Below are 19,281 nucleotides of genomic sequence, written 5' to 3'. Positions count from 1 at the left end.
CATATCCTAGAGACCATCAGGAGCCTCTCTGAGTGAGTGGCCTTTCTTATCAGATGACCACCCCTCCTGGTTTGCCTGGAACTGAGAGGTTTTTTAGACTGTGGGACAGTTCATGCTAAAACTGGGAAAGTTCCAGGTAGACCGAGGTGAGTTGGTTACCCCAAAGTTGACAAAACCCTCACAAGTTTTCCAGACAAAAAGGGCAGGGAGGAGCAATGATACTGAACCTGATTCCAGCAAGAGCCACCCACCTGAGGAAGGCCAGTGGCATCTATTGAACTAGAGAAAAGTGGCTACTTTTCTTTAACACCAAATTTAAACAAAAACAGGAAGAGGCCTAACTTGCTACCTCTAGTGACCTATCCCCAACATAGGACTATTATGAATACCCTTCACCTTAAGCAGTGGCTCTCAACCCTGGCTGCCATGAGAATCACCCAAGGAATTAAAAAAAAAAAGTACTGATGCCTGGGTCCTATTACCAAAAATTCTGAGCATCAGTATCTTTTTATAAGTTCCTTAGGTGATTCTAATACGCAGCCTGAGTTGAGAATCCCTACCTTATATTCCCTGTTAGAGTCAGCAACAGGTCCAAAATGATTTATATTTTCCTGATTTTACTGAACTGAGTATCTGCTGAGATGACTTGATCTGTTAGTAGTAACAGGTGTGATATTTTATTGCATTGATTTGCCCATGCTAGGATTTCCGTAGGAAGAAAATTCCTTTAGAAGTTTGAGTACTCTGTTTTCCCCTTTTCTTTTGGGAGGTCAGTATTCTTACTAGTGTGCTGTCTAGCTCAAAGTACTATGGTTTTAAAGCTTGAGAAAATTCAAAGTCTAATTTGGGTGGAGGGGGAATAGGGAGATTTATGATGAGAAAACAATAGACCCGCTTTTTTTGTACGGATTTTTGCTGGAATCATGTCTGGGAAGAGCTGAGTGCCCTCCTTGTCGTATCTGGATGGAGACAGCTGCTTCTCTGGGCTGTTTGCAGTAGGTTTGAGTGGGCTTCGGGCTGGGCTGGCCTGGATGGAGGAAGGCAAAGAGAATGGTACTTACAGGCTTTGGGAATATGGGTAATAAAAGCTCCTTGCAGTGTCCTCAACCAGGTGGCACGTCTGGCTGCACCACCAGCCAGAAATCCAGAGGAAGCAAGCTTCAAAAATTGTACTGGTATTATTCATTGCTAAAAAGAAATGAGCTGTGAAGCCATGAAAATTCATGGAGGAACTTTAAATGCATCTGACTAAGTGAAGGATGTGAAACTGAAAAGGCTCCATACTGTATGAGTCCAACTATATGATAATCTGGAAAAGGCAAAACCATGAAGAATGGTCAAAAGATTAGTGGTTGCTGGGGGCTAGGAGGGAGGGAGGATGAATAGGCCAGACACAGGATATTTAGGGCAGTAAAACTCTCTGTATGATACTATAATGATGCCATTATATATTTGTCTAAACCTATAGAATGTGCACCACCAAAAGTGAAGCCTCACATAAACTATGAACTTTGGGTGATAATGATGTATCAATCAATGAGGTTCCTCAGTTATAACCGATGTCCCACTCTAGTGGGGGACATTGAATGTGGGGAAGGCAGTATTTATGTGGGGGCAGGAGTATAGGCTAACTCCTGGTACTTTTTGTTCAGTTTTTCTGTGGAGCTAAAACTGCTCTAAAAAATAGTCTATTAAAAAATTGTACTAGCAATAATGTGTATAAATGCTACAGTAGAAGAATTTTTTTTTCCCTGGGATCTCATGTTTTAAAGACAGAGCAGATGTGAACATGTGAAGTGAGGAAGTAAAGAAATAGATCATTTGCTTTTTTTCCCAAACAACTCTTTAACTGCTCACAGAATGCTGGGATTTTGCCTGGGGAAAAATGGGGGTGAAATGCAGGCTGGGTGAGCCCCTCTCCACATGTGGTCAGCAACAGTAGAAATGGCCGCAGGGGCTTCTGGTGTGCATCTGAAGCTTTGCCCTTCCTAGTGGGGTCTCTGGGAGGCAGACAGACCCGTCCTCCAAGCCAAACTTCCCCCAAGGCCAATGTTGACAGCTCAGCAGTGGACTTCCTTCCTTCTCCATCCTCACTTTCTGTCAGGTACTGAACTTACAGGACATCCCTGATCCTAATCCTAAAAACTGTGAGCCCCACAGGGAGAGGGTGTGTGTGTCACATATTCAATCCCTATGCTCTAAAAAGCCGTTACTCAGTCTAAGTAATGGAATGATCAATAGGTTCAAAGTTCATCACCTGTTCATAAGTGGTATTGATCCCTTTAATATCCCAACTAGCTCTTGGTAAATGCAATTTAATGTTTTTAAATGTGAATTTCTACACAGTACTGCTAGCTTAAAAATTTATTTTTTTCTTATTATGAAAATAATACACGTTTATTGAGCAAATACAGCAAAAGAAGAGGAAAACCAGCTGTGATTCTATCACTTCACAGATAATTGTTAACGGTTTGGTGTGTATGCCCTCCAAAGCACGCTGTGAGCATCCAGTGGGAACATCTGTATAATTGCAACATCATCAATGTGTCTCTCCCCACCTCAATGATCTGTAAAGAGCACAATGTTTCTTGATCATTGGCCCCTTATGAATCTTGACAGATGTTTAACTTGGAGGCATGTATATCCAAGCCAACTCACAATCTGCTATGCAGTTGGCTAAAAATGGTTGAGGTGTGTTTTTTTTTTAATCCTGCTAAAAGAACTTTATGTCTCTCTACCACTAAATTATGACATCTTATCTCACAGAGCTAATAGTATCTAATGGCTCTATCTCCATGTAATGTAATCCAGCTGGAGATGCAAGGTATGCAAAGCCCTGTGTTTTAGAACAAAAGGGTATTTTTCTCTAGCCAGTAAGTAAAAGTCTCTCTCTCTTTTTTTTTTTTTTGCTATAAAAGGATAAAAGGTTTTAAAACTTTCTACTGGGCAGGGATTTTTAGATTTTTTTCTCTTTTCTTTTTCTTTCTTTCTTTCTATTTTTTTTTTTTTTTGGCACTTGGCTATGGAGCTAACCCAGCCTCTTCCAAACTCCTTCCATTTTTGTAGCAGTGTGAAAAGCTTATTACTAGATAAGACCAGAGCCACTCCATGGTGTGGTGATAAAACCCAGGATCCTCTTAACCTAAAGGCAGCAGTAACCTAAGAGTGTCGTCAGCAGTCCGTTGACTGGTGTGTGGGAAAAACCGAAGACTGATGATCCTTTTTCCTTTCAAATATTTCTGCAGCCCTCTCAAGGTTGTATTTTTTTTTTTGAGGAAAACATTTAACACTATAAATGTAACAAGCTGGGTAAATAGTCCCTAGCTTCACTGAGAAGTTATCAAAAATGTTTAACTTAATTAAGGTATTGTTTCAGCTTTTTCAAGGTTTCAGCAGTCCTGTGAAGTTGCATTTCCCTTTTTGATTTTCTACCAATGTTTCAGAGTCCTGAAATCCAAGAGCACTGTTGTCCATCTCATTGCTCTATTGCAGGAAGGAATGGTTCACCCCCTGGTCCCAGTCCCCTTCGTAAGTCTTAATCTTGCTATTGCAAGAGACAGAGGATAAAGTTACATGAATAATTGAGAACAGTTTGCCTCCATGTATGTATGGAGGAGTCAGCATCGTGTTGGTGCTTTATGTGAATTACCAACGACAAGGTCATCAGCAACAGCAGCCACTGTGACATCCCAGTCGCTGTTCTAAATACCTAGGCATGTTTAGTCTCTCCATCCTAACAGTGACCCCTGGGGAGTAGAAGCCATTATTGTCCCCATGTTGCAGGTGAGGACAGCAAGTCACACAAAGATAAGGGGCTGAGCCAGACAGAATTCGAACATGAACAATTTGACTTGAGAACCTGCCCTCTGAACTTGATTAAATTGATATGACAACCCCACAAGATTAGGGATGGTATGCCCATTTTACAGATGAGACATTGGGGTTCAGAAATATTAACATCTTTGCAATACCTTCTCACACCTGGGAAGAAGCAGAATTCGGTTTAAAATCCTAATTCCATAACCTCCCCGGCACCTTCACCACTGCACCACGTTTCTTACACCACAGCGTGTTTCTTTGTATCCAGGGCTTCATTCACATCAGAGAGAGCTTACAATTGGCCAATAGACAGATGCTTAAATGTGCCTACAACACGTTCTTCTGGGTTCTTTTTTGTGCAGGAAGCTGCCTGTTTAGACTTCGTTCTTCATTCTTGTGAATACCACAGCATGAACTGCATCTCTTTCTATGTAAATAGCTGTAGGATTAAACTTCCAAGTTTATTCCTGCCTCAAGAACTTCGTGGTTGCTATTCCTCCACCTGGAATGTTTTGTCCCAAGATCTTGGCATGGCTGACTCCTTCTCAGGTGTAAGCTCAGATATCATCACCTCAGTGGGGCTGGCCCTCAGTACTGGTATTAGTTTTCTAAGGCTGCCATAACAAATGACCATAAACCAGGTGGATTAAAGCAACAGAAATGTATTCTCTCATAGTTCTGAAGGTCAGAAGTCGAAAATCAAGGTGTGATCAGGGCCATGCTTACTCTGAAGGCTCTAGGGGAGAATCCTTCCCTGACTCTTTCTTCTGGTGGCTCCTTGCATTCTGTGGCTTGTGGCAGCATAATTTCAGTCTCTGCTTCAGTCTTCACATAACCTGCTCCTTTGTACTTTTCCTCTCTTGTTTTAAGAACACTTGTCGTTGGATTTGGGGCCCACCTGGATAATCTGGGATGATCTCAAGATCCTTAACTTAATTATATTTGCAAGACTGTTTCCCCAAATAAGGTCACAGTCACAGGTTATGGGTATGCATATCTTTTGGGGAGCCACCATTCAACCCTACTCTAGGTAAAATACACTACTCTAGGTAAAGCAGTCTTTGCTGCTGTCACACTATGACATCATCACCCAGTTAATTTTTTATGTAGCCCTGTGCTTATTTGATGCATCTTGTTCTTTAATTTATCTACTCTTCTGTTGTTGACTTTTTCTACCTACTTGAATTTAAGCTTTATGAGGAAAGAGCTATCTTGTTCACTGCTATATCCCTAGTACCTAGACCAATGCTTGGTATATTGTAAGGATCACCAAATATCTACTTGATAAATGATACCATTGGGTAAATGTGATGTCAGTTCAGCTCTTTGGCCACTTCAAGAATTTATAGGATTTTATTTTATTGATTGATATTATTTTGTGTTACCTGAATTTCAGTTACATGTTTTTGGAAATGTAAGTATATTGTGGGGCATATATTTAACACAATGAATAAATATATTCAGCCATTTCAATAGAACACTCAATTACTAACTGCTCCTCATAGTTCATTTAGCTTTTACTTTTCCCCCAAGGAACAAGTCCTCAGTAGAATATTTCTTTCTCCTTTAGGCTCCGATCACCTCCGGGAGAAAGATGGCCTTTGGGCTGTCTTGGTCTGGCTCTCCATTATCGCTGCCCGGAAGCAGAGTGTGGAGGAAATTGTCCGAGATCACTGGGCCAAATTTGGCCGCCACTACTATTGCAGGTGAGAAGGGTACAGGTCTCTCTATGGACGCCGAGGAACTGCTCTTAGAGAAGATTTCTGAAACAGGTGGGCCAGAACACAGACGCTGGAGTCAGATAACCCCTGATAGGTGTGTGTGTGTGTGGGGGGGGGGGCGGTCAAGGACTACCAAACCGGAGGGCACAAATTTCCCCTCTGCAAGTGACATCCCTCTGTAGTCTCTCCATCAGTGCCTATAATGTGGGCAGGTATCTCAAGAGGGAATTTGAACTGTAGAGCCTTGAAAGGTTCTTTGGTGCCCAATCATTGTGCAGTCAAACCAGAGACTTTCCTTGTTGGTTCATAGTTATCAAGGAAGGGGAATGGATACAGAAGCTACAACAGGTTGGGGTGCTTTTGTAATCCTCTCCCCTAACTTGGTCTTACCTCCCCACCAATAATCCAGTGTCTAAGATGCCTGAGCTGGCACCCTCTGAAGGGGTCACATGATTGATGAGCCCCAGGTTTTGCTAAAGTTTTGTCCCCATGAAAGGAGGTTCAGAAACGGGAAATAGTGCCCTGGAGAGGAGAAAGGGGAAAAGTCAGTGGTTAAGAGCTTAGGCTTGGGGGTCTCTGTCACTTTCTTGTTCTTCAAATAAGTGAGGGGGCAGAGACTTCTGGCTGTGTGGTTGCCTGCTAGAGGTGTCTACCTAGATATGCTAGGTCTGTGTCCCTAAGACCAAACTGTGGTTTAGGGAGAGCAGTGGTAGGAAAGGATGTTAGGAAAGAGTGTGGATTGGGGCAGGCAAGGGAATCCTTGGGTAGTCTTAGAGGCTGTCTGTGTGTTAAAAACAGATTGTGGCTCATTTGCTTTGCTTATGAATAGCCAACTACTTTGGATGTTTGATTGTGTTTCAAGAGCTTGAAGAACAGAAAGAAAGCTTTAGATTTTCCTTATAAGGTGATTGTTCTCTTAAGAGGTCATTTATTTAGATAAATATCAGAGAATAAGGAAGCCTGTGATTTTACTCATTAAAATAAAAAAGACTGCAATTCTCTGGGAAATGTAGACAACACCATAATATTCTTGATTGCTGTTTAGTCAAGAAGGCTAAAGATGCACGAGCCTGCAAACCACCTCAAATTATTCCTTGTTTCATAAAATAAGGACCCTCAAGGCAGGTGGAAACTTTTTTTACTCACTAGTATTTCTAACAAGTGCCAAAAATTCTTGCTTCTTGTGACCTTTTTTTGGCATACCAAGGGGCTAATTGGAACAACAAATCCTTCTATTGCATAAACCTGTTTTTAAAAGTCCAACCTGATAAAACATATTATGATTGCCAACTTCTGGCTTAGTGAGATCGCTTTGAATCAGGGCTGTCTTTCTCATAATTTGTGGAATGATTATCTAGCTTTCTGCCAGTGTTTTGAAGTATTATGATAAGTGTATTTATCATATAGTTCACTTTTTGTGGCCAGGAGCTTACACGATAATTACTTTTTTCATAACAAATACCATATTAGAGAATATAATGCAATGGAGATTTAAATTGTTGTTGGACATTGAATTCTGTTTCAGATTTCTGTCCAAAAAGATCACAGAGATAAAGAAAAAGCGGGGAGGAGAGGGCCAAATCTGAGACTGCATTGGACTGGTAAAATCTGCACATGCTCTACCTTGGTGACTCCCTTGGACTCTCTGCCCCACCCAGCTAGTGTGGCATCGCCTGAGGCACAAGAAAAATAAATAAAGACATTCAAATCAGAAAGGAAGAAGTAAAACTGTTATTATTTGCAGATGACCTATGATACTATAGAGACAGGACCCAAAGATTCCACCAAAAAACTATTAGAACTGATAGATGAGTTGAGTAAAGTAGCAGGATACAAAATTAATATCCAGAAATCAGTTGCATTTTTATATACCAATATTGAGCTATTAGAAAGAGAAATTAAGAAAACAGTCTTACTTACAATTGCATAAAAAAAATACCTAGGACTAAATGTAACCAAGGAAGTAAAAGACCTGTACTCAGAAAACTATAATACATTGAAGAGAGACGTTAAAGAAGATACAAATGAATGGAAACACCTACCATGCTCATGGGCAGGAAGAATTAATACAATTAAAATGTCCATGCTACCCAAAGTAATATATACACTCAATGCAATCTCTATCAAAATACCAATGGCATTTTTCACAGAACTAGAACAAATAATCCTAAAATCTATATGGAACTATAAAAGACCCTGAATAGCCATGGCAATCCTAAGAAAGAAGAACAAAGCTGAAGGTATCACACTACCTGATATCAAATTATACTACAAGGCCATAGTAATCAAAACAGCATGGTCTTGGCATAAAAATAGGCACAGATCAATGGAACAGAATAAAGAGCCCAGAAATAAATCCAGGCTGATATGGTCATTTAATCAATGGCGAAGAAAGCAGGAATATATTTTGGGGTAAAGACAGTCTATTCAATAAATGGTGCTGGGAAAACTGGACAGATACATGCAAAAAAATGAAACTGGACCACCTTCTAATGCCATATACAAGAATAAACTCAAAATGGATTAAAGACTTAAATGTAAGACCCAAAACCATAAAACTCCTACAAGAAAATATAGGAAGCAAACTCTCAAACATTACCCTTAGTAATATTTTTACTGATATATCTCCTGGGGCAAGGGAAACAAAGGAAGAAATAAACAAATGGGATTACATCAAACTAAAAATTTTTGCACAGCAAAGGAATCCATCAGTAAAACAAAAAGACATCCTACTGAATGGGAAAAGATATTTGCCAATGATGCATCTGAAAAGGGTTAATATCTAAAATGTATACAAAAAAATCTCATACAGTGCAACACCAAAAAGCACAGAGAATCCAATTAACAAATGAGCAGAGGACCTGAATAGACATTTCTTCAAAGAGGACGGACAGATGGCCAATAGACATATGAAAAGATGCTCAGTGTCACTAATCATCAGCGAAATTCAAATAAAAAACACAATGAGACGTCACCTCACACCTGTTAGATGGCCATCATCAATAAATCAGTAAACAGCAAGTGTTGGTGAGGATGTATGAAAAGGGAATCCTTGTGCACTGTTGGTGGGATTGCAAATTGTTGCAGCCACAATGGAAAACAGTATGAAGGTTTCTCAAAATATTAAAAATAGGACTACCTTATGACCCAGCAATTCCACTACAGGGTATTTATCCAAAACACTAACTTGAAAAGATACTTGCACCTCTGTGTTCACTGCAGCACTATTTACAATAGCCAAGATATGGAAGCAACCAAAAAGCCCACTGATAGACAATTGGATAAAGAAATTGTGGTACATATATACAATGGAATATTACTCGGCCATAAAAAGGAATGAAATCTTACCATTCACAACTACACGAATGGACCTAGAGGGTATTATGCTAAGTGAAATAAGTCAGACAGAGAAAGACAAATACCATATAATTTCACTTATATGTGGAATCTGAAGAATAAAATAAATGGGGGAAAAAACCATACTCATAGATACAGAGAAGAAATTGATGGTTACTAACTGGGAGGAGGGTTGGGGGGCTGGGTGAGAAAAGTGAAGGGATTAAGAAAGAAGTACAGATTGGTAGTTAGAAAATAGTCACATAGATATAAAGTACAGTATGGTAAACATAGTCAGTAATATTGTAACAACTATTTATGGTGTTAGGCGGGTATTAGACTCATTGGGGAAATCACTTCATAAATTATATAAATGTCTAACCACTATGCTCTACACCTGAAACTAATGTAAAATAATGTTGAATGTCAGCTATAATTTAAAAAAATAATCATGGGGATGTAAAGTACAACATAGGGAATATAGTCAATAATATTGTAGTAACTATGTATGGTGTCAGATGGGTACTAGACTTATTGGGATTATCACTTTGTGAGGTATATAAGTGTCTGACAACTATGTTGTTTTGTATACCTGATAGTAATAAAAAAAAAGAAATAAAAGAAAAAAGGAGAAGGGAAAGGTAGAATGAAAGGTAAAGATTTCCTTCAGCCTCCAGCAAATCAGGTTGAAAGGTGCTTGTGAAATAAAATGATTTCTAGCCTGTTTTCTTAGTGGAGAGGAGATAATAAAACAATTTTAGTTTAACTAATACTGAGCCTAAAGTTGTATCTGAGAACCCAGATGACTTTCCTAGTATAGTGTCTGGCACTGCGCCAACTACTTGGTATGCCTTATCGTATTTAAACCCCACAACAATAAATGAGATAGGTGTTATTTTTAGACATTTTTTTTCCCTAATCACCTCTCGGCCCCATTGTTAAATTTGGTGACCTTGGCTGGGAGGACTTTTTTCCAAGTTTCCAAGGGCGTTTTATGGTATGTTGTCCTCCTTTCCTCCTCTCTTCATCTCCCTTGATTCCTCTCTCTCCTTCCTTCCTTCCCTTCCTCCCATCTTTCATTCCACTACCTACAAAACATTTGCTATTGACCAGAAGTAGCAGAGAACAAAACAGGTAAGGACTCTGCCTGGAGCTTACAGTTCTCGTGGGCAAACATGGACAAGAAATAAGTACACAAATATACAAACAAGGTAAATACAGCTGCCAAAAGAAAATATAATGGGTAATGAGAGAGGAGGAGAAATAGAGGGAAGCTATCTTAGATGGATGGTCGGAGAAGGCCACTTTCTGGAGATGAAAATAAGTTTGAAAACCGAGGGGAGAGAATGTACCAGCTATTTGAGTCGCTGGGGCAAGACTACATCAGGTAAAGGCAACAGACAGCAAGAGCGAAGCCCCAGAGGCTGGGAAGGGTAGAGTGTCTCTGAGGACTGGACAGAGGCCAGTGGGCTGGCGTATAGTGAACAAAGTCAGGTCAGGAGGTGGGTAGGGTCAGATCCCACCTTACAGGGTTAGGATTTTGAGTCTTGTTCGCAGTGTGATGGGCACTTTTGGAGTAATTTAAAGAAAAGGAGGGACACGACTTGATTTTTATAAGATCACTCTGGCTACCATGTGTGGAGTGGATTGTAAGAGCTACGTGGAAGAGGAAGACCAGTTTGGGGGTACTTTTCTGTGCAGTTCTTCCAAGAAAACAAAACCAATGATTCAGATGACCTTGAGAGGCCCCCCCAGTTGCTGGTTTGTGTTCATCCTGTGCCCTCCCCTTCCCTCCCAGGTTTGACTATGAGGGGCTAGAGCCTAAGACGACATATTACATCATGAGAGACCTGGAGGCCCTGGTCACAGACAAGTCCTTCATCGGCCAGCAGTTTGCCGTGGGAAGCCACGTCTACAGTGTGGTGAAGACAGACAGCTTTGAATATGTGGACCCTGTGGATGGCACTGTGACCAAGAAACAGGTATTTGCTAGGAAATCACCCAAACAGGTTATCAGGCTGAGCAGGGTGCCCAAGTGTCCAAGGGATGATATGCGAGTACTCTGAGCCCTTCATTTTATAGATGAGAACACTATAGCCAGGAGAGAGGAAAGCCCTGGGTGAAGGTTACCTCCCTAGCAAGTGGCAGAGGGCAGATTGGAACACAGGGCCCTGAGTTTCTGCCCAGTATTCTTTCCACTTGGTAACTAATGGGCCAGTATCTCAAACAGATATAGACCCAACATCTCATTCTGAAATGTTTGCAGGCTGCAGGCTCTCTGTATGGTGGCCGTTACTGGTGATGGATTCAGATCAGTTTCCAAGAGGAATACATCCCTCTCCTTGGGACCCACAGGTGCAGGGATGTTTCACCTTTTATTACCTGATGTAATTGAGGAATGATAGGAGTTTAGCCAGATGGGTTTGTGACTCATGGTAGGGGGAAAAAAAACAGTTGAAAGGTTTTCCCCACAAAACCCCAAAGGAAGATTTATGGTTGAGACTTGTTTATGGTTCAGAATTGTTATCGCCATAGACAACTGGCAAAATCAACCACAACTTCTATTTTGGTCTCATCTTTGTGAATTGTGTAAAAGAAGTTAAAATCTATTACAATGTTTTTTATCTTGGTTTTGTTTGTTTATTGGCTGTGGCAAATAGTGACCAATCTCAGAATATATTTTAACATTTGCAGTCTCAATAAGACACTAAGACTAATGTTAAGAGAAGTTCCATTCCAAAATCCCCAAATTCTTCTTTTCTTTTTTTTTTTTTTTGTAAAGATTTTTATTGGGGAGTTGGGGGATGGGAACAGCACTGGGGAATTGGGGGAAGGGGAACAGACAAGTTGCTGTCCCTTTGTTCTTCAATCTAGTTGTGGAGGACATTGCTTCACTGGCCCAAGTTGGCACCATCATTGCGCTCTTCCTGGGTGAGGCAGATCAGTCGCCGGCTTCTGGACGGCCGCTCACGGCTGATGCTGGCCGCTCACACTGGCTGCTGGCCACACATGATAGCCCATGGTAACCCACTGCAGCAGGGGCTGCAGCCTACGCCGTCGCTGGCGACTCATGGCAGCCCAGCTCCAGGTTGAGCTGTTGTTCAGCATCTTAGCTGTAGAGGGCAGTGTCACTGGCCCTCATATGTGGGATCTGAACCGGGGCCCTCTGGCGTCCAAGCCAGTTCTTAACCAACGCGCCACTCAGCCGGCCCCTTATTTTCTTATACATTTTTCGTCAAGTACAGACGACAAAATAAATCAGAAGCTATAAGTGTTGGGGGAATGGATATACTAGTATTTTATTAAAACAGTAATGCTATTTTTATTTTGATCAGTATTTCATACATACTCCTTGTCCTATGGTTCCTTGACTTGCAAATCTTCCAAAGCCCAGTGCTATCTTGTTACTCTCTTGGTACTCTGGTCTGCTTAGTTTTATGCTGATATTTTGTCTCTATCAAAATGTCAGTCTTTCATTCTAGAAGCCCTCCTATAGCCAAACAAATTGATTACAGACTTACTTTGGAAAGGTCTAGAGCAGGGATCAGCAAACTGTGGCTTGCGAGCCACATGCGGCTCTTTGGGTACGTCCCGTCTCAAAAGTTTGCCAACCACGAGAAGAGCCAATTCTGTCCCTTGAAGTTTTGGAGACCTCTAAAACAAATGAAATCACCATTATGTGAATAATATTTTATAAATGAAACTATGATGATTTTATTTTCATTTTCAATTTTACTTCAGAGCCTGTGGCTCGTGAGCCGCAGTTTGCCGACCCCTGGCGGCTCTTCCATCTCAAAAGTTTGCCGACCCCTGGTAGGGTATTGGAGAACATAGTGGTTAGAAAGTTTAAAGACCCCGAATTGAATCCTATTCCTGGCACTTACTTGTGTGTGACTTTGGGAAAGTTGCTTGATTTCTTTGAGCCACAGTTTCTTCCTCATCTGTAAAATATCTGTTTGAGTTGTTTTAGAAATGAAATGAAATAAAACACACAAAAGCCCTTAGCTATTCTTTACACAGGGAGTGCACACTACATTGTTGTAGTTATGTTTTGTTTCACTTCAGAATGCTCCCTTGTAGACTGGATTGAGTTCTCTCCAAAATAAGACCAGCGATTCCCTGGAGATGTGAAGTCAGGAGCTCAGCGCATGGGATCTTTGAGCCTCTGTGCCTTGGATAAGTCCTTTCCAGCTTTGTACCACATTCTTGCTTCCATTTTACACAGGGACCTCAGAACACATTTTTCCCAAAGCCAGGGCTCATTTTGTTGTTGTTACCATAAAATCCAAGAGCAAAATACTTGCTTTCTAAAGTATCCTTGGGAGGTTTCTGTACCCCCCTTGAGGAAGGCTGGAAAACCATTCTTTGAAGGGATTGCCTGTCAGTGCTGGGTTCTGGACTATATCTACTCATGTAAAGCTTGTCTGTTGAGCTCATTTGTTTTGCTGTTAAATCCACTAATACTCTACCATTTTCTTCTTCAGCGCACTCAGCATTTGGATCCTTTTTTTCTTGGCTTTTCTTTAATCATTCACATCAGGCTAATTCCTCAGCTAGATCTCAAGTGTGGACATTTATTTATTCCATGTCCTCTCGCCTTCAACCCCGAATACTGCTTTCTGCTTTTATTCTGGAATTTATTGATATTTTCTTCTTTCCACACTTTCACCTGAGCTCAAATGTGACCATACATAGAAAAGTGCTCCTAGGACCTGCTCTTGGGAGTTTCTCTAGTATAGAAGGGAGGTTGTTGTTTATCTTCCCGGATTCCAGGACCCAATAACTGGTGGCCCTGAGTCACAATGGAGCTTCTCCCCAGGACTGGGATTGGCTCAGTGAGGGTTACGAGAGATTATTAATACTCAGTGGCATCCCTATTGTCGACAAGCCACAATTGATTCTTTTATCACAGCTGGCCCTGTTGGCATAGAGGGGAATGCCTGCATCATGGCGCTGTTGCTAAACTTCCACCACTGAGGCCCATGTCTCAGCACTCTTGGGATGCCAGTAGTTATCACCATTCACTTCCATGGACAGTTGAGTCCAGGACACACTTCATGCAACATTGTTGCAAAATAAACTATCTACTCCTAAAAGACATATTTGAATTTAAATGAACTAGTATTTTAAAAATACCGTATTTGCCGGCGTATAAGACGACTCGGCGTATAAGACGACCCCCTAACATTTCCACTCAAAATACAGAGTTTGTTATATGGTCGGCTGTGTGCGATTTTGCGAGTGTGGTAAAATCGCATAACAGCAAAATCGCATAACAGCCGAGCATACACCCAGCAGCGCTGCTGATGCCTGAACGGTATGTGGAATGAAGTGGGCGGGCATCGGGAGGCCACTATGGCACGGGGCGAGCACTATGGGCAGTCTATCTGAAGTGTACCTGGCGTATAAGACGCCCCCCCACTTGGAGGCATATTTTTCAGGGCCAAAAAATCGTCTTATACGCCGGCAAATACGGTAGTCATAAAGTACTTTGGTACATTCATTCAATAGCTGTTTCTTGAGAAACTACCGAATGCATATTAGTTTTCTTCATGGTACAGTTTTTTAATATAAATATTAATATATAACAGCTTTATTGAGATATAATTCACACACCATACAATTCATCCATTTGAAGTATACAATTCAATGGTTTGTAGTGTATTTAGAGTTCAGTCGTCACGACAGTCAATTTTAGAACATTTTCATCATCCCAAAAAGAAACATTATACTCTTTAGCTGTCATCTCCCTTCCAAGCCCTGGCAACCGTTGATCTACTTTCCATCTTTATGGAATTTCCTGTTCTGGACATTTCACATAAATGGAACCATACAATATGTGGTCCTTTGTGACTGGCTGCTCTCACTAAGCATAATGTTTTCAGGGTATATATATTGAAATGGTACTTTATATTGACAAATAATATTTCACTGTGACGATATACCACATTTTGTTTATCCACTCATCAGTTGATAGAATTTAGGTTATTTCCACTTTGAGGCTATTATGACCAATGTTGTGTATATAGTCATGTAAAGTTTTTGTGCAGACATAGTTTTTCAATTCTCTTGAGTATATACCTACGAGTGGAATTACTGAGTCAAATGGTCACTCCAAATTTAACCTGCAAAGACACTGCCATGCGGTCTTCAAAACGATTGCACCATTTTATAATACATTCCCACCAGTGGTATATGAAGTTCCAATTTCTGCACATTTTCACCAGTCCTTGTTATTATCTCTTTTTGCTTATAGAATACTCTAATTTTAAAACAACTTACTATATTAAGGATTATTTAAAATTAAGATAGAAGGGGATTTAATCTTCATAAGGAAAAACAAAAGTGTGCCTGGCCTAGCAAAACCCAAAGGAAACGTAATGCAGCGTCTCCGTGTGTGGCGGGAGGCAGAAGGCTCCGGCCTCTCCGCTGTTTTGTTGTGTTGGAGTCAGACGGACACAGGTTTGAAGCCTGGCTTTGTTGCTGCCTAGATTTGTAACTCTGGGCATGTTACTTAGCTTTTCTGAACCTCAACTTGGGGTGGGCGGCAGGTGACACTGGTAATAACTAACATATAGGACTATGGAGAAGGTTTGAGGAAAAAGTTTCCAGGTACAATGCCTGGTACCCATTCTGCTCAAGAAGCATTAGTTCCTTTCCCCTTACCAGAATCCTCAACTTGACTGAATATCAGTTTGCAGAAAGGGTATGGATAGTGTTTAAGTATACAGGCTTGAACTGAAAAAGTCTTGAGTTTGAATCTGGGCTCTGCCACCTCTTTGCTGGGTGAAGTTAGGCCAGTTATGCAACCTCTCTGTGCCTTTCTCTCCTTGTCTGTGAAGATAGGAATAGTAATTGTGGTTACCTCATACAACCATTGGGAGAATTGGGAGATAATACATATAAAGTCCTGGCACATAATAAACACTAATAAATGGTTAACTCAAGTGAGTTATGTTAAAAGAGCATCTTGGGAAAGAAAGATTTGGCACTTAATGAAACGTATATGATAAGAAAAGCAGGGGGGAAAACCATACATCTTTGCAGGGGGTCATGTGAAGATATGGGAAGGCCTCTTCAGTTTATGAGTTATCTATGAATTGATTCAAAGTTACATTTATTAGCCTTCCCTAAGTCCCCCTCCCACCTCCATCCGCCCCACCTATTTTGCTTCAGAAAGGAAAAGGTTTTTTAAGGCAGCTCAGTCTCCTTTTTGTCCTTGATTTGAGGCTGGAGTCAGGAAACAGACTGTGGGGGGGAGAAAACTGTTTCACACACATATATCTCTAGAGATAAAGAAGAAATGCTTCTCCATCCAAAATGAAATTAAAATCCTGTTCTGGTGATAAGCACCGCCCCCCCCACCCCCTGCTGTGGAAATGTTCAGCAAACTCTACCCTGCCTGTGAGACCCTGTGGGGGTCATTCGAGGAGCAAGAAGGAAATCCCTGAAGTACTCAACCCCTGACGTGAATTCCCAGGGACCTCACTGGCCTCGCTGTAGCCTGTCAGGTCTCATGGAATTTTTGATGGCTGCCTCCAAATGTCTGGATTTTTGTGACCTTGGGCGCCAAGAGAAAAGTTGATGTGTACCTTCCATTAAGCAGGACCTGAGAGAGACTCTCTGATTTAGAAATACCAATTTAATGAGGAATGATTTAACAGCTGCAATTTGTCCTTCCATCATTTCCATGAGGATATGTCACTGTTTATTTTCAGGTAAAACCTAGTCACATGAATGAATAATGATGGTTTCTTCAAACATGAGTAAGAAAAATAAGCCAATAGCTACTATGAGAGTAGGGAAGACGTTTGACCAAATTGCTGACTGATTTAAGAGGTTCCCAATGTTTGCCTTTTAAAGAGATAGGAAGATGAGGGAAAGTTAGGTGACTCTGTAAGGCCTGAAGGGTGGCCGCTCTTTTCTCAAGGATGAATTTTTTGTGCAAACATCGAGACTTTCCATGGTGCCAGGCACTCTCTCTTGCCCCCACCATCAATATCCCAAGGAACATTATCAACAACCAGATTATCTCTTACCATTATCCTCCCATCTCTTCCTTGTAGCCTAAATCTCCTGGAATCACAACTCATTACTCCATGATTATGAGACTGTCCCAGTTCTGATAGAAGGAATACTCCAGTCCTGGTGTTGTGAAGGACAATATGATGATGGTGCAAGCACTGATTGATGGCATATTGCCACTATGGTGGGCATCAATCAGAACTGTGACCTATATTTTGAAAATTAGCTTTGAAACAAGAAAACTTGACATTTCAGGAGCAAAATTTAAGCAACCAAGTCTCTCTTTATGATTCATCCAACTCCCGAATTTCTATTTAACAAGAACCAAAATCATGAACTTCTACCAGTGCTGAAGTCATTTGCAAGTAACAGTTCAGCTGATATTTAAAAACCTGATGTAAATAAATGCATACCAGTTAGCTGATGTGGAAAACCAATCCAGTTTGATGATGTCAGGCTAACTCTCAGCTTACTAATACCTCTTCAAGTTATGTAGGGTGGGTGGAAAGATTTTGATGTTGTCTGCAACCTGGAAAAAACCATTTGAAAACTAGTTCAGAGAAAAAAGCACACTTTGAAGACTGATTCTGAAGTCAATTTGCTTTTAGAGTTCTTATTTTAATATGCAGGGAGGTGTCTGCCCTTTTTAATTTCAGTATTTAGAAATAATAAAGTGAATTGGAAATCTTGAAATCACATTTTAGTCTGGCATGTGGTGCTTTAATATATACCAGGGTGTTGTCATCCCTGGGTCAACAGATAGAGAGATGTTTACCAAGGCCTTGTTTCTGGAGGCATCAGATGAAGGCAACTGAATGGTATCAGCTGGAGAGTGTGGGGCCCAGGAGGGGTGCCCTATCAGAGCTAACTGGTGAACCTTCAACTTTTATCTCACTCTAATCAATGAACCAACTGAGAGGTTAACAATTTATAATTAACAATTTATCATTGTCTTGTAATATGCCACTGACTGGAGTGTGGTTTGAGCATGTAGAAGTAGAATTTAAAAATCATTTCAGACATACTGATTATCCCACCCATAGAATTTAGTTAAGTCTGAAAGTTAGTACCTACAAATAGCCCTCCTGTGTTGAGTAACAAATGTTTTGGGATTGAAGTGTTTATTGTTACAGATCTATCATGATCAAATCTGGGTTTAAAAAAATCCCTTTTCTGTTGCAAGTTGTGATGTTGAAAAAAATTGCCACAATAAATATGCATTCCTTTCCTACTTTAGTACACTGTGGTGAAGGTAGCTGAAGTTTAATTTATTCATGTCTTCATTCAGTGAGTATTTACCAAACACTGTGATATGCCAGTCAGTTTGCTGGGTATTGAGGATACAATAGCACACAGGACAGTCTAGTAAGGAAGACAAAATGACATTGAACATGTAATTGCTATAGAGTTTAGTGAATGGATTTACAGAGAAAGAACTTACCTGAGAGTGCGTATCCTGGGGAACTAACCTAGCCTAGCACTCTGGAAAGCTCTGTGGGGAGGTACTTTTTATGCTGTGCCTTGAAGAATGAGTGGAAACTGGCTCAGGTAAAACGGTCTTTTCAGACTACATGATTTTCCTCAATCAAATGTGGTTATACCATTGTTCAGCTTTCCAGATAAAGAGCTGGGATTTCTTATAGTGAATAACATGCTCAACGGGAGTTACAATACCTGTGATTATGATTCTTAACTTCAGTGCTTGTTATACAACACTGTAGTTGTGGTAAATAAAGATAATTGGGCCTCTTTGGTAGGACACCTTGAAAACCATGGATTAATTTTTTTTTTCTAATAGCTACTTGTCCTGTGATATTGTCTATTTGTCTTCCAAGGACCAAACACATATTCAGTGCTTTATAATGACTGGTTGGCTGATTTGAAAATAGACAGAGGGAGACAGTGTTTCTGATTAGTTTGGAAATTCTTACTCCCCTGTATCTGATTCACTGGAGTTTCGTAATAATAAATTACCTTCTCCTGACATAAGTTGATTGTTTTAGGACTATCTTGTAAAATGTTGGTAGGTGTGTGATCTGCTAAGATGTGTGATAACAATCTAAGCATTTCGGAATGGCATCACAGTTACTTCCTACTGAAATACTAATGTTTGTGTGTAGTTAGGTGGGTGACGGTCACCAGGAAATAGATATATAAAAGGAAAAAGCTGCAAAGGATTTCAGGAACTAAAGGAGGAAGCTACCCCTGTTGTCTGGGTAAAGTGTGTCTGAATCCAGAATATTCCATAACTCGGGCTGGTGCTGAGTGAACAGGGATCAGCAGTCCATTTTGGCTAAAGACATGGGGAAATGGAACGTGTGTGACCTAGTTCCATTGTTCCAAATATGCTAGTTGGAATCTGAATGAGAAATAACCATTA

At 40.7% G+C, this 19,281-nt stretch overlaps 1 protein-coding gene across 5 annotated transcripts in view; it reads left to right on the top strand.

The window, feature by feature from the left end:
• Nucleotides 1-19,281, top strand: part of PGM5 (phosphoglucomutase 5) — a 183,986-nt gene that overhangs the window by 126,669 nt on the left and 38,036 nt on the right. For 3 of the 5 annotated variants that reach the window (XM_019661118.1, XM_019661119.1, XM_019661115.1), the window contains exons 8-10: nucleotides 5,390-5,525; nucleotides 9,990-10,010; nucleotides 10,675-10,858. In XM_019661118.1, the coding sequence (XP_019516663.1) occupies nucleotides 5,390-5,525; nucleotides 9,990-10,010; nucleotides 10,675-10,858 (341 nt within the window). The remainder of the gene's footprint in view (nucleotides 1-5,389; nucleotides 5,526-9,989; nucleotides 10,011-10,674; nucleotides 10,859-19,281) is intronic. The other 2 variants (XM_019661120.1, XM_019661116.1) reach the window with 1 other exon arrangement.

Source organism: Hipposideros armiger, unplaced genomic scaffold (genome assembly GCF_001890085.2).
Source record: "Hipposideros armiger isolate ML-2016 unplaced genomic scaffold, ASM189008v1 scaffold_335, whole genome shotgun sequence".
In the NCBI taxonomy this organism is placed as follows: domain Eukaryota; kingdom Metazoa; phylum Chordata; class Mammalia; order Chiroptera; family Hipposideridae; genus Hipposideros; species Hipposideros armiger.
The sequence above is the reverse complement of the archived record's forward strand: the minus strand, read 5'-3'. Positions and strand labels throughout refer to the sequence as shown.